Source organism: Aotus nancymaae, unplaced genomic scaffold (assembly GCF_030222135.1).
Source record: "Aotus nancymaae isolate 86718 unplaced genomic scaffold, 86718_ANA_hifiasm-v0.15.2.pri h1tg000010l, whole genome shotgun sequence".
In the NCBI taxonomy this organism is placed as follows: domain Eukaryota; kingdom Metazoa; phylum Chordata; class Mammalia; order Primates; family Aotidae; genus Aotus; species Aotus nancymaae.
In genome coordinates, this window is record NW_026988421.1 from 3,728,255 (window position 1) to 3,741,578 (window position 13,324).

General features: G+C 41.5%; 1 protein-coding gene across 2 annotated transcripts in view; it reads right to left on the bottom strand.

Moving 5' to 3' along the window:
- The window catches only part of DOCK1 (dedicator of cytokinesis 1), a 543,465-nt gene that overhangs the window by 72,354 nt on the left and 457,787 nt on the right, over positions 1-13,324 (bottom strand). For both annotated transcript variants that reach the window (XM_021671705.2, XM_021671704.2), the window contains exons 34-38: positions 12,964-13,049; positions 12,616-12,772; positions 6,743-6,783; positions 5,400-5,490; positions 1,286-1,405 (exon numbers count right to left, since the gene is read on the bottom strand). In XM_021671705.2, the coding sequence (XP_021527380.2) occupies positions 1,286-1,405; positions 5,400-5,490; positions 6,743-6,783; positions 12,616-12,772; positions 12,964-13,049 (495 nt within the window). The remainder of the gene's footprint in view (positions 1-1,285; positions 1,406-5,399; positions 5,491-6,742; positions 6,784-12,615; positions 12,773-12,963; positions 13,050-13,324) is intronic.

Genomic DNA, 13,324 nt, shown 5'->3' on the forward strand with positions numbered 1-13,324 from the left:
TTGGGAGCTCATATACCTTTGTGAAAACTTCAGACTTTCTCCCTGTGTCAAGAATGGTAGGGACAAATAAAAGATGCAGCAACACTCACTCCAAGTGTGAGAAGAATCTCAAGCTTGTGACCACGGGCACTCTATTAAGTCATTGTATTCAATGGGGTTTGGCTTAGGTCAACAGCCACAAAAAGGGGCAGCCATCATCCCTTCTGGGCATTGGTGCAATTGTGGGTAGAACTGTGCTCCCCAGAAGTATCTGAAGTCCTAACCGCTGGTATTTCTGAATCTGACCTGGAAGCAGGGTATCTGGATGTAATCAAGGGAAGATGAGGTCCTGCTGCAGGAGAGTGGGCATCATCTAACTGATGGTGCCTCCTAAGGAGAGGGAGATTGAGACAGAGATTCGCATGGGGAGAAGGCCTGTATGACAGAAGCAGAGCTTAGAGCGATGTAGTTACAGCTGACCAGTGCCAGGGACCACCAGCAATACACGCAAAGGAAAAGGCACGGGGCAGATTCTTCTCTGCAGCTTCAGGGGGTGGCCACACCAACACCGTGACTTCAGGCTTGCAGCTCCCAGTACTAAGCTATGAGAATACATTCTCATTGTTGAAAGCCACCCAGTTTGTGCTACTTCATTTTTTTTAAAGGAAAAAAAAAAAACTTCTGAAATAACTGAGGAAGCTTGAGGAAGCCAAAGAAAGAGTTCTGATGTCACTTCAGTGGCAGGTTTTAAAAACTTCTGAAACTGAAGCAGCTTTTTTTTTTTAATAGTTACTGTATATCTGAATCACAAGAACTCCAGTGATCACATATAATACTGGCTGATTAAAATGACAGCAGGTTTCCTTTTAGTGGAAGTCAAGTGGAATCTATAATTTTGTTTAAGCCAATTAAACTAGAAGCCACCAAGATGGAGCAACATCCATCCTACCATGGGATTAATTTTTCCATGACAACAGAAAAATGCAAGATGTCAAAGGAACACATTAGCTCTGTGGGCCCAGAAACACCTCCAAATCAGTGTTCCAGACTTAGTTCTCTCGGGTAAGGGTTATAAAAATACCTGGTGTTTTTTTTAGAGCATCTATAAAAGGGCTATTGATTTATTTTTTTTAAAGATTTCTATTTTTAAGTGCAAGCTGAAGGAACATGCATAAAACATTTCAATATACAACTTGTAACAAATTTCTGGTTCTGCAAACATCACATGTTAAAAAAACGTGTTTATAACGCTGCAGGTAGGTGCACGGAAAGAGGAAAACAAGAAAAGCTGCTTTTTGAGTTTTACCTTGCCTTTGTCGAAGAAGCAGATGATTTCTTGGTAGAGCTGCTCCTTCAGCTGCCCCTGCGTGGTGGCCTGGTACCCATCCCGCTGGGTGAGGTGGGCCGCACACACATCCTCTGACCACTAAGGGAGAAACAGAGCATGAGCGGAGCCGAGGCAGACACATCTAGGGATGTCAGAATGGTGTAAGCTCCGCATCGGACACACGTGCGGGCCGTGGTTCTGGAGACATGCGTGGCTGCTGTCATCAGGCTGGGGACTGCCAGGGCAGAGCCTCTGGACATCCCGACGGGCATAAAAGATATGGGGGAGGGAGGCAGAGCTGTGGTGGGGTTCAGACAAAAGAAAAACCCAGCAGGTTCTGGAAATGACAGAACCGGCAGCGTGCTAATGACGCTTCATAACATCCTGGGACAAATCAGGAGCCAGGTGATCCCAGTCATCCCAAGGGTGGCTCCCCAGGGCTCTGGTCTCAGTGCTGCGTGGGTTGGCATTTTAATCAACAGCAAAGATGGTACATGGAATACATGAGTCACCCCGAAAAGGACTAGAAAGGCTGTTAAGCTCCTTAAAGATGGAGACATGTCTTTGTACCATCAGCCCTAGGCACAGTGCTGGGCACAGAGTCAGGGCTTGGCCAATGTTCCTGGAAGCATTGGCACAGTAGGTGTGTGAGCTGAAGACACAAGAGGAGACACGCCAGAGGGAAGGCAAGGCCACTTGACAGACAACTTGTCACCTCCTGAACTTGGACTCAACACATCACTTGATGCCACATCAGTGGTATTAAGTATAGGGTTCAATAAAATTCAGCAGATATTTGGTGAGGACCTGCTGTGTGCCACGAACTAGGTCAAAGAGGAGGTGGAAGATGCCCGACCCCTAGGATGGTGCGATTCTTTATCACAGAACAACACTGTGTGAGCTAGGACTGGGCCACTGCACTCCATCCTGGACAACAGAGCAAGACCCTTCTCCAAGAAGAAACAAGAAGAATAAGAAAGGGGGGGAGGAGGGGGAGGAGGAGGAGGAGGGGGAGGAGGAGGGAGGGGAGGGGGAGGAGAAGGAGGAGGGGGAGGGAGAGGAGGGGGAGGAGCGGGAGGAGGGAAGAGGGAGAGGAGGAGGAGGAGGAGGAGGAGGAGGAGGAGGAGGAGGAGGAGCAGCACCTAAAGGCAGGAGGCATGCGCTCCCACTGGGTGGCCTGGAGGCTCGAGGGAGGACACGATGAGCATGGCCTTGCTTATTTCATTTGCAAAAGTGATTTAAAAATGCAAGGAAGTCATTTGGATTCTGAACTTGCTTATTCTTAATTTATTTGATTGTAGTTACATTTCAGAATCATCCTGTTTTACTTTTTATTCTCCATCCTCCAGTAAAAGTAGACCAGAGAGTGAGCTTGACCCTGTTTTTAGCCAGGCCAAGGAGGATGCTACAAAGAAAGCAGAAAGTGGGAAGCCAGCGTCTGGGGCAACGGGGCAAGGTTCTGTCAGCTGCTTACTGTCTTTAGCACATGCCCCTCCCCGCTTTCCTGAAATCACAGGTCCGGGAGCACCTCCTGCTGGACATCAGGGCTCCCAGGCACAGGACACTGGGCACGGGCCTGAATGGCTCCCCCTTTCCAGGAAGGTCAGGCAGGAGTGAGAAGCTTTTAAGTGGTCTGCAAGATTTTTCACCTTAAAATTATACTTGCATAACCCCATCACAATTGGAAATGATAAATTCTTTAACTTTGAAGTTTGTACAACATAATTGGTCTACTTTTATTGGAGGGTGGAGAAAAAAGTAAAACTAGATGATTCTGAAATGTAACTACAATCAAATAAATTAAGAACAAGCAAGTTGAGAATCCAAATGACTTCCTTGCATTTTAAAATCACTTTTGCAAATGAAAACATTGACTAGGGAAGCAAAAATCCTCTCTACCTTCCACTTCAACATGGAGATATAATAATTTGATGGCTAGGCAAAAAACTAAAGGTTTTTTTGTTTGTTTATTTTTGTTTTTTATACGGAGTTTTGCTCTTGTTGCCCAAGCTAGAATGCAAGGGCGGGTTTTTGGCTCACTGCAACCTCTGACTCCCGGGTTCAAGCAATTCTCCTGTCTTAGCCTCCCAAGTAGCTGGGATTACAGGTGTGCACCACCATGCCTGCTAATTTTTTTGTATTTTAGTAGAAACGAGGTTTCACCATGTTAGCCAGGCTGGTCTAAAACTCCTGACCTCAGGTGATCCACACGCCTTGGCCTCCCAAAGTGCTGGGATTACAGGCACGAGCCGCTGAGCTCCGCCAAAACTAACGTTTTTATTGCTCTTGGTTTTGATGAAAGATATGCCCAACCAAAAAAGAAGATTCTATTTGAGGATTTTCAGTTAGCAAACAATAATATATCTGTCAGACTGAAGAATTATTATAAGAAAACAAATCATATCCTTTGGTGAGTTGATTAACTACTGTGAATTCACATTTACAGTAATATCAAAACATATTTAGAAAAAATTGCAAAATGTAATGAGGCAAAAGATATGGAGAGAGATTATGTAGCATTCATCATTAAACTGGAAAATTCAGAAGCCCAGGGGAAACAATAATGCAATTGGGCCTATTGATTTGAGTTGCGAAACAAACCACGCAGTTTGTGACAAACCCATCTGTCCTCAGTAAACCCAATGATTAAACAAATGATGTTTTTATGCACATATATATGTTTTACATTCACACATGCATCTAAAAGTTTACATTCCATGAGAGACAGAGTAAGGGTTAAGTGAGCAGTTTGTCAATCCCATTTTAATTTCCCTGGGGCAAAAGAAGTATCTTCACATTTGCAAAACCACCTTGTTACTGAAATGTGAGTTTCTAATAAATGAAGGACATCAGAATTCATAGTGTGATGGCTGGTGTCAGATGTACCAACTGAAATCTCCATCTTCATAAATTATGCTCCCTGGGAGAGCCTTACGTGGCATGGGGCCAAATGGGTTCTCAGGCAGCCAGCCTCGGGAAGACCACTGATGAGGCCTCCAGACTGAGCTGAGCTCTGTGTGTTTCATTTGTGACAGATGCTGCTGTTTCCAGGCAGAGGCAAATTTCCACGTCCAAATGCCTCTAGAGCAGCCTGTGTATATTTGTGTCACAGAAGCTATCAGAAGTTTCAGGACTGGGCCAAAGGTAGAAACAGTCTTACCAGAGTTTTACTCCAAAACACAGTGTTTTCCTTAACTCCTATTACCCAACTGACACTGCTTAATGCCTTTATAATGTAATTTTCTCTGTTTTTTTTTTTTTTTCTTTCCATTTTTGGTTTTTTGGGAGGCTCGCCTAGATTTAGGAACATGACTCCTTGAATGAGCAGTCTTTGTGGAATGCTACCAAACTAAATTCTAATTCTTGTAACTGTTTGTATTTATCCGGTCCATAATTTCTCAAATGTTTATAAGGATACCATGAGAAAAATAATCTAATAACTTGCTGAAATTGTAAAATATAAAACTATAGAGGCTGTATAGCAATGTACCCATCCATCCATCCATCCATCCTGTAAACAAAGAAAATCAAGTCTAAAGCTACCTGAGTAATAAAAGAACCGCTAAGAGTTGACAGTGGTCATGCCGGACCCGTGCTAGGAGCAACAATCTTTAGAAGAATCAGGCAGAGTGCATGAATGCAAGGTCTCAATGTGAACTAATAAAATGAAAGTCATGATCTAGTCCCCAACTCTTTACTAAGACAATTAGGGGTATGTCTCATCCTATCTCCTAGCTGTTCTACCAGGAAAATTCCCTCTTGATACTGTTCTCCACTGTCCCGAAGTCCTATTGTCCTGAATAAGAAACTGTAGAACCTCTAACTTGCTGTCAGCTCACAGCCAAGTGATGGGAGTTTACAATGCTTAGTGATCACCTGCTATGACATCTTACTAAATCTGCATTCAGTAGGGACAAATCTGTAATCAAAGTACTTCCTAAATATTTTTGTTCATGTCCTTGCATTTGTTTAGTCAATTTCATAAAAGCTTATGTTACAGGTTTACTAAAAGTTGCCATGGAAAAATAAAATTCTGAATACTCTTAGAATTTATAACAACAGAATGATCAAAGTGACCAGTAACTGACATTACCTTCAGAAGCTTTGCATGGAGAAGCAAGGTGTAAGCCGCTTCGGTGTAGTTATCACACTCCTTGTGCAGGTCGCAGAGCTTGTACAAATACCTGAGACGATAAAACAGAGGTATGTCCTTAAAATACCACTAATTAATTTGTGTTGAGGATTGCAAGAGCTAACTTCTACGTTCAATAGTAGATCACGGCTATACTTTCGTTTTACAATGTTCATAATTCCTAATGCCTTGAAAACTTTTGGTACAGAAAGCACTAAGACAAACTCAGGAAAAAAATAAAGATGATCCGCAAGGTTAGAATTTTCCTTCAAATTTCTCTTTCCTTTTTATTTTCCCTTAAACATTTTTAATGAGATACACAATGCTTGATTGTGATTTCCCAGATTTCTACTGAATCCAAATGCACAAAAAAATCCATAAAAATACAAATCCATAAAAATACAGAGCTCCGATGATCACAGTCAATGTGATCCAAAGAATTTCTTTGCCATTAAGAAATAGAGGTAACTGATTTATTAAATTCATATAGTATGTTTTTAAAAGTGAGAAGTAAAAAAAATCTTAGAAATAGAAAATGAGACAATCACACTCAATGTAATGCACACATCACTAAACATTCATGCTGCATGGGTTACGTCCTTCTCCTACTCTCCAGAGTGGTAATCTTGCTAATTATTTGACACTAAACTTTAGAAGCAAGCAAGAGAGAGAGGGGCTCAATCGCAGTCCCCCACTCTAGGGAGCAAGGCAAGCAGGGGAGCAAAATCCAGCAGGCAATGTAAAACATTTCTGTTCTTCATGGAAGAAAGACATAAAAAAACATGGGACTATGGCATCAGTTAACTAAGAACAGTCTGAAACATTATAACTCACCTATGTCTGGTAAAGTTAAAAATGGATTTCTCATTGGATTATACGACTTACTGTGAAACACTAAAATTTATGTGCTTATCTTTTTGCAGAAGGGCCACATGAGTTGTGAAATAATCATTTGCAGTTCTGCTTCTGAGTTGGCTAAATGTGATCACCAAGACTTTGCACCAGTCTGGACAAACTACACGAGGGCCGAGAATGTATCTGGGAGCTCCAACAAACTCCACCTTATACCTTTCACAATTTCTACAAAATAAACCTTTGTGGCTCTAACATTTCTCAGTATAGGTAAACATGCGGTATATACTATTATTTATAACAAACGCAGTGCAGACGGCGTGTATAGGTAAACATGCGGTATATACTATTATTTATAATAAACGCAGTGCAGACGGCGTGTATAGGTAAACATGCGGTATATACTATTATTTGTAACAAACGCAGTGCAGACGAGCGTGATGCATACATACCTTATATACATTTCTTCTCTTTCAATTTCTTTGTAGAAATTCTGAAAAGTGAAACCATAACACTGTTTTAAGAAATCTGTTCCACAAAAGGTGTCACATGCACATTAAAAATTCAAGCTACTTCACCTTGTGTCAAACACAGCCAAACGGATCCAGTTCTTTGGATCAGAACCATGTTCACATAAATTACAAAACCATCTTACACTGTTCTTCACATTTTTTTTTGCTAGTCAAACACAAGTACATTTCCTACACTGACCACTGTGAGGACTAAAGTCAACTTCTGTCATTTGAAAGTCACTTATCTTTAGTTAAAACAAGGTATTGCCTCAAAAGACATGAAGACATGATATCTTAGCCACGGTAATCTCATTAGAATAAATGAATATATAGATGAATATCCCAAATTTGGGAATAAGCAAATAAGCATCATCAATATGATTTAAAGCTTTCTGGGCCCAGTGTCAGCAAGAGCCGCAAAAAGATAATATAATAATATAGACCTGAGGTATCCAATACACTAGCCACTAGTCACACGTTTTAAAAGGTAAAGTAAATTTAATTAACATTGAATAAATAATTCACTTCCCCAGCTGCAACTGCCATGCTCGGAGTGCTCAACAGCCACATGGGGTAATGTGACTCTATCAAACAGTGTAGACACAAGACATTTCCATTATCCCAGAACTTTCTGGTAGATAGCACTGTTCCAGGCAGAGAGACCTTCCAAACCACAGTACAAAAATGGGCTGCCTCTGAAAAAGCCCCCTGCGTATAAACACTGATGGAGAAAGGTTAGTCAGTAGGTTCAAACCAATTGATTATTTCTACATATTTACTGGAAAATCTCAACTGGTGGAGCATTAACATTTCTATCAAAATTATATTTTTTAATGTGAACATCTCCATAAACACTTTAAAATCTTTATCACACAGGAGGCACCAGAAAGGCACAGAAGTCACCTAACAAGGCCTAAGATAAGGAAACATCATAGTCACTTTCAAGGTGAAATTTAGCACCTAAAAATGCTGTTAGTCCTCTAGAATTAGAGCCAGAAGTAACTAGGGAATATCACCATTATAGACACATACAATTGTCCAAGGAAATGGCATAGGCTTTTTAATTTCAGGAGCAAAAACCAGCATTGCTTCTACAATTGATATATCTGAAAAGAAATGATAACTAAGCCTAGAAAATAAGCGGGGGCACATTTAGAAAAACGCACCAAGATTTTCAAGTTTTGTTGCCTCTGACATTTTAATGTCCTCCAGTTCATACGACACAGCTCAGTAATGAGGATATTTTCAGCTGACAACTCAGCGTCGCAACAAAGAAAATCTGCATCAAAGGCAGAGGATAAGCCCTTCATTTCCAACTCAATCTAGCCAGTATTTACAAGCTACGGTTTCACACCATCCCCTTTTGTACTCATATTTTTAATCCTTTCTAAGGTTTTGATCATTTTTCTTTGCAATTTCACAACGGGAATATCATCCGACCTTCATTCCTCTCTTGGAGATACGAAAATGTCTTCTATTTTCTGCCTGTGCTGAGTCCTGTTCCCTTCCTAGGACTTCAAAACCTCTCCACAACCAAAGTACACTCATCTCCAATCCCAATTTATATATAAAACCTTTGTGTTTCTTACGTAAAGGTTCACGCAGTGCTCCCACTCCTGGGCTCCGCGGGCAGCCTGGCCTAAGTCCCCCCACACCAGCGCTGACTGACATCTGTGCCAAGCTCACAGCTCAGCTCCCAGAGGAACCCCATTGGGAGCGGCCCCCCAACTCCAATCCACTGCTAGCCACTGATCTTTCAGAATTCAGGCATCTGCATTGTATTTCAATTTTGGTCTAAAATAGATATCAAGATTTTAAAAATACTGCACCCTACTCTGCATTTAATTAGCCTTGTAAAGGGGCCATGAAGAGAGTAACTGGCATCTTCTAAGTCATGACGAGTCTACCAGTTTCAGAGATGGGATGTGTGGATGACTGTACAGGAGAACTAAGTGACACTCAGCAAAATTAGCAAACAATAATTAAAGACTGCTCAATTATGAGGTGTCAGTGAAATTCTAGTTAAAGAAGTAAAAATATACAGCCAAGATCCAATAGACATGCAGACGTCCTTGCGGGAGACGTCCCCGGGACTTATGTGGCCGAGCAGAGTGACTGCTCATGTCTCTTGTTTTTTCATTTTCATTATTATTATTATTATTTGGAAACAGAGTCTCACTCTGTCACCCAGGCTGGAGTGCAGTGGCCTGATCCAGGCTCACTGCAACCTCCACCTCCTGGGTTCAAGTGATTCTCTTGCCTCAGCCCCTGAGTAGCTAAGATTACACTGTTCACCCACCATCACGCCCAGTTAATTTTTGTATTTTTAATAAAGACGAGGTTTAACCATGTTGACCAGGTTGGTCTCGAACTCCTGACCTCAAGTGATCCTCCGTCCTCGGCCTCTCAAAGTACTGGGATTATAGGTGTGAGCCACCATGCCCGGTCCCGTTTTTGTTTTTTTAAGGGCAAGAAAGTAGGACATGAAGGAGCCCACACAACTTACAATGTTCTACTAACTGTGTTTTGTAAGAAACCATGAGGCAACTTGGCAACAGACTTAACTGATAAATTCTATGTTCTTTATTTTACTTATTTAACCGTAGGCTTCATTTCTGCTTAGTGACTAAGAGTAGATTTTGTACATCTCTAATATCTACACATCCATATTCATTTAGAGATGGTTATTCATCTCTATGAAACTGTTTTTGTAATAAAAGTAACAGGAGAAAAGGTTAAAAATTGACCAGGAAATTGAGCTGAGCAGTGAGTATTTATGGTTAGGATAATAAACCATATCTACCCATCTTTACAACTCTGGTTTCTTGTTTCTCTTTATTCCACAGATTTATTTTCTAAATGAAAAGATTGTTAAAGTTGGGATTCATTTTATCACCCCCAGGAAATGGGTAAGAATAGAATACTTGACTTTTCATGAAATGATTCATGACTTTCCTACTTGAAGAAAGTTAATAATGTCAGATAATCTTGAGAACCCTGGGTGTGTTTCTTAGTTAAAACTGAGTGAGTGCCAATCACAGTAACAGCACGTGGGCACTGAGTCAGGCTCTGAATGAAAGAGGAACATATGTTAATATTAGAAACTATAATTGTAGGTTCTATTACAAGAGTTTGTTTCCTGACCCTGGATTCAGGTGATAAGAGCCCATATTCAGAGCACACCATCATTTCTCCATCATTTCATGTCCTGATGAGCATAAGAGATCTTGCTTAAAACAAATGGAAGTCTCAATCATCAAAGTTGGAAAACTAATAAACTTATTGATAATTCCTCCCTCTGGGCACTTATCAGCCTCTTAGATTCCCTTAAGGATTAAAATGAACACTATAAAGTGATGTCCATAGTAGGGAAGGATTTTATAAAGGCCTCCACTTCTTTCCCATAGAAAAATACTGGTTCCTATTTTATGTCAACCACACTGGCACCATGACAGTAAATTACTTTGAACATTGGCTGGAATGCAAGAAGACAGTGAAGCCAGCGCCAGGTTCTTTCCTGTCTGTGCAGGTCAGATCAGCTGACCTGGGGCAGAGCTTGCTGCTGTACCACTTGGTTAGTCTCCAGGTGAATATAAACACAAACACAGCCATGGGCCAGACCTCAGGGGCAGACATCAGAAGCCAGTAATTTCTACAGTAGCATAAGACACTACGATAAGTCTGCAAACATTAACATTTTTAAAGCTCATGGATTCTTTCTGTGTCCAGCTCATTGATGAGACCATCAGCGGGATTCTTGACACTGTTACAGTGTTTCTGATTTGCAGAATTTCTTTTTGATGATTTCTTAGTGTTTCTGCATATTTTACCCATCTTCTTTTATGTTTTATCTGCTTTTCCCATGAGAGCCCTTAGGATATTAATCATAGTTGTTTTAAATTGCAGGTCTGATAATTTCAAACCTCTGCCATATCAGAGTCTGGTTCTAAGGCCTGCTCTGTCTCTTCACTGTGTTTTTGGCTTTAGTGTGCTTTATAATAATATGTTTAAAGTGAATATGATAGACTGGGCAAAAGGAATCTAGTACTGACTCCAGTGGTGGTTTCTGTTCCTGGGCTTCCACTCTATGGTTCTCTGTATCTCCTGTTTCTCTGAATTTGGGATCAGAAGTTTGTCTACGGATCTAAGAAGATAGAACTGAGAATTGTTGATTGTTTGCAATCTGTTCAGTTTTTTTCTTGTTGTGAGGACAGGAGTGACAATTTGCAAGCTCTTTACATCCTGGACCAAAAACTAGTCCCTCATATTTAGATTTTTAAGGAAAAGAAAACTTGTTAAAAAGTTGTTTATCATTAGCTTAAACCAGTTGTCCAGGCATGGGATGAAGAAGCTAAGACTGCTCATGAGCTTTTAGCTGCAAAGTTCCTCACGGCAAAGCACAGATCCGCACTGATACCACGATGGATGAAAATCGAAAATATTCCTTTATGTTTATCTTTTAATCCACACAACTCTGACTTTTTAAAGAAAGAATGATGTGTCATGTTTATCCTGGCAAGAAAGTCCATTTCCATGAGCAAAAAGCACCTACAAGTCCACACAAAGGGTGGATGTGGCAGTGAGGGCTACGTATCCACATGTTGTTGGTAACTCTGAAATCCAGAGGCTGGTGGCTGGGAAGAGAAGGGAGGCAAGCAGAGCAAAGTAGGAGTAGTGTTTTCTTGCATTCCTGCCATGGGACAGGCAAGGAAACTTCATGGCCAGGAGTTAGCCCTTCTGTCTCTTTATAAGAGAAGCAGTGAAGGGAGTAGCAGAGAGCTCTGGAGCCAGGTTGTGGGAGTCAAGAGAATGCTGAGAGCCAAGAGGCTGGCCAGGAACTCAGCTTGTTGTAAAGCTGCCCAAAGCTCATCAGTGCTAATGCATTTCCTGGATTAGGGACCACAAAGACATCAGGAAAGGGGTGTCCACAGAACCCAGCCATATCAGGGCAACAATGGGAATGCAAAAGGCAGACAGATGGCAGCGGCCAAAGTCACCCAGGCATCTGCTCTCCATGGTGCCCAGATACAGTTTCCTGTGGCTGCTGTAACAAATTACCATCAACCTAAAACAACAGGTATGTTTCTTCTCACAGTTCTGGAGGCTAGAATCTGAAATCAAGGTGTAATATTATATTCCCCTTGAATGTTCTAGGGGAGGATTCTTCCTGGCCTCCTCAGGCTTCTGGTGGCTCCAGGCATTCCCTGGCTTGAGGCTGCATCCCTCCAGTCTTCTGTCTCCATCTTCACAAGGTCTAGCCTCTGTTTCTGTGTCTTCTCCTCTTTTGTCTCTTATGAGGACACCAGTCATTAGAGTTAACACATCTTCCCTCCCTGTGCAGGTAATCCAGGATAATCCCGTTTGAGATACTTAATTTCACTATATTTGCAGAGCCTCATGTTTCCAAAGAAGGTCTCATTCACAGGTTCTAAGGACTGGGAGGTGGATCTACCTTTGAGGCCACCATTCAGCCTGCCTGCTATATAGGTCATGTTTATAGTCTCCTAATCACAAAGTCTAAGACTGTAATTAATGAGGCACTAAGCTGGCTGCAAAATACGACGACTCATCATTCTCAATGACAAGGAGAGCTATGTTCAAACGTCCAGAGATGGGACAATTCTACAGGCTTATTCAGAGTGGATGACTTCATGATTCTTTCTCTGCAACAGATGCGGAAACAAGCAAAGGAGATGATTGTTCTGCTGTGGAAAGCTCCATGGCTGACTGTCACAGATGAGGGCTTTGGCAGTCCGGCTTCAGTTTCTGGTGTGCTGTAAAAACTTAAAAAACCGTAATTAACCTTTACTCACCAGCACATTGACGGTGCAGCTCATGCGATTTTCCTTGTTCTCATCGTGCATGATGGTTCTGTAATCCAAAAGTCTTTCCATCAAGCGCACAACGAGTTTTACAAAAGTTTCCCCTGTTTTGGCAAGGTATTTATGCTTCCTGCAGTGCTCCAGAAGGCTGAAAAATAATTATACACACCTTGTTAATCACACTCAGAAAAAGAAACTCAATGGAGGTGCAATTTTAAATATTTTCCATTATTAACACATTTTAATTATTTCTGGGCTACAAAGTTCATTGTAGTCTAATTATGGTCTCCCTGTCTCTATATCTTTCCGACATAAATCCCACCGCTAATCAACACTTACATTTTATCAAATAACACTTTGTACTGTTCGTCTCCTCTGCCTCCTTCCACTTCATGATCCAGCTTGGTGATGATCTCATTTTCAAACTATAATTAAACAGACGAAGTGTACATAATCAGCATGGCAGGTATTTCATTTTAAGACTTGAGTGTCAATAGAACATAAATCGGCAAGAGAGATCATCATAGACGGCGACCCTCTGCCTTTGAAGCCTCATTTCATTTAAGAGTTACCAACCCAGAACCCCTGGAGGTTTCTCTTGATCCCCTGCCACAGGGGGACCTTTCATTTCCTTTTCTGGTTAACGGAGCCTGAACATGCATGTCCTGATAGCAGGAGCAAGAACAAGGGGAAGAAAGAC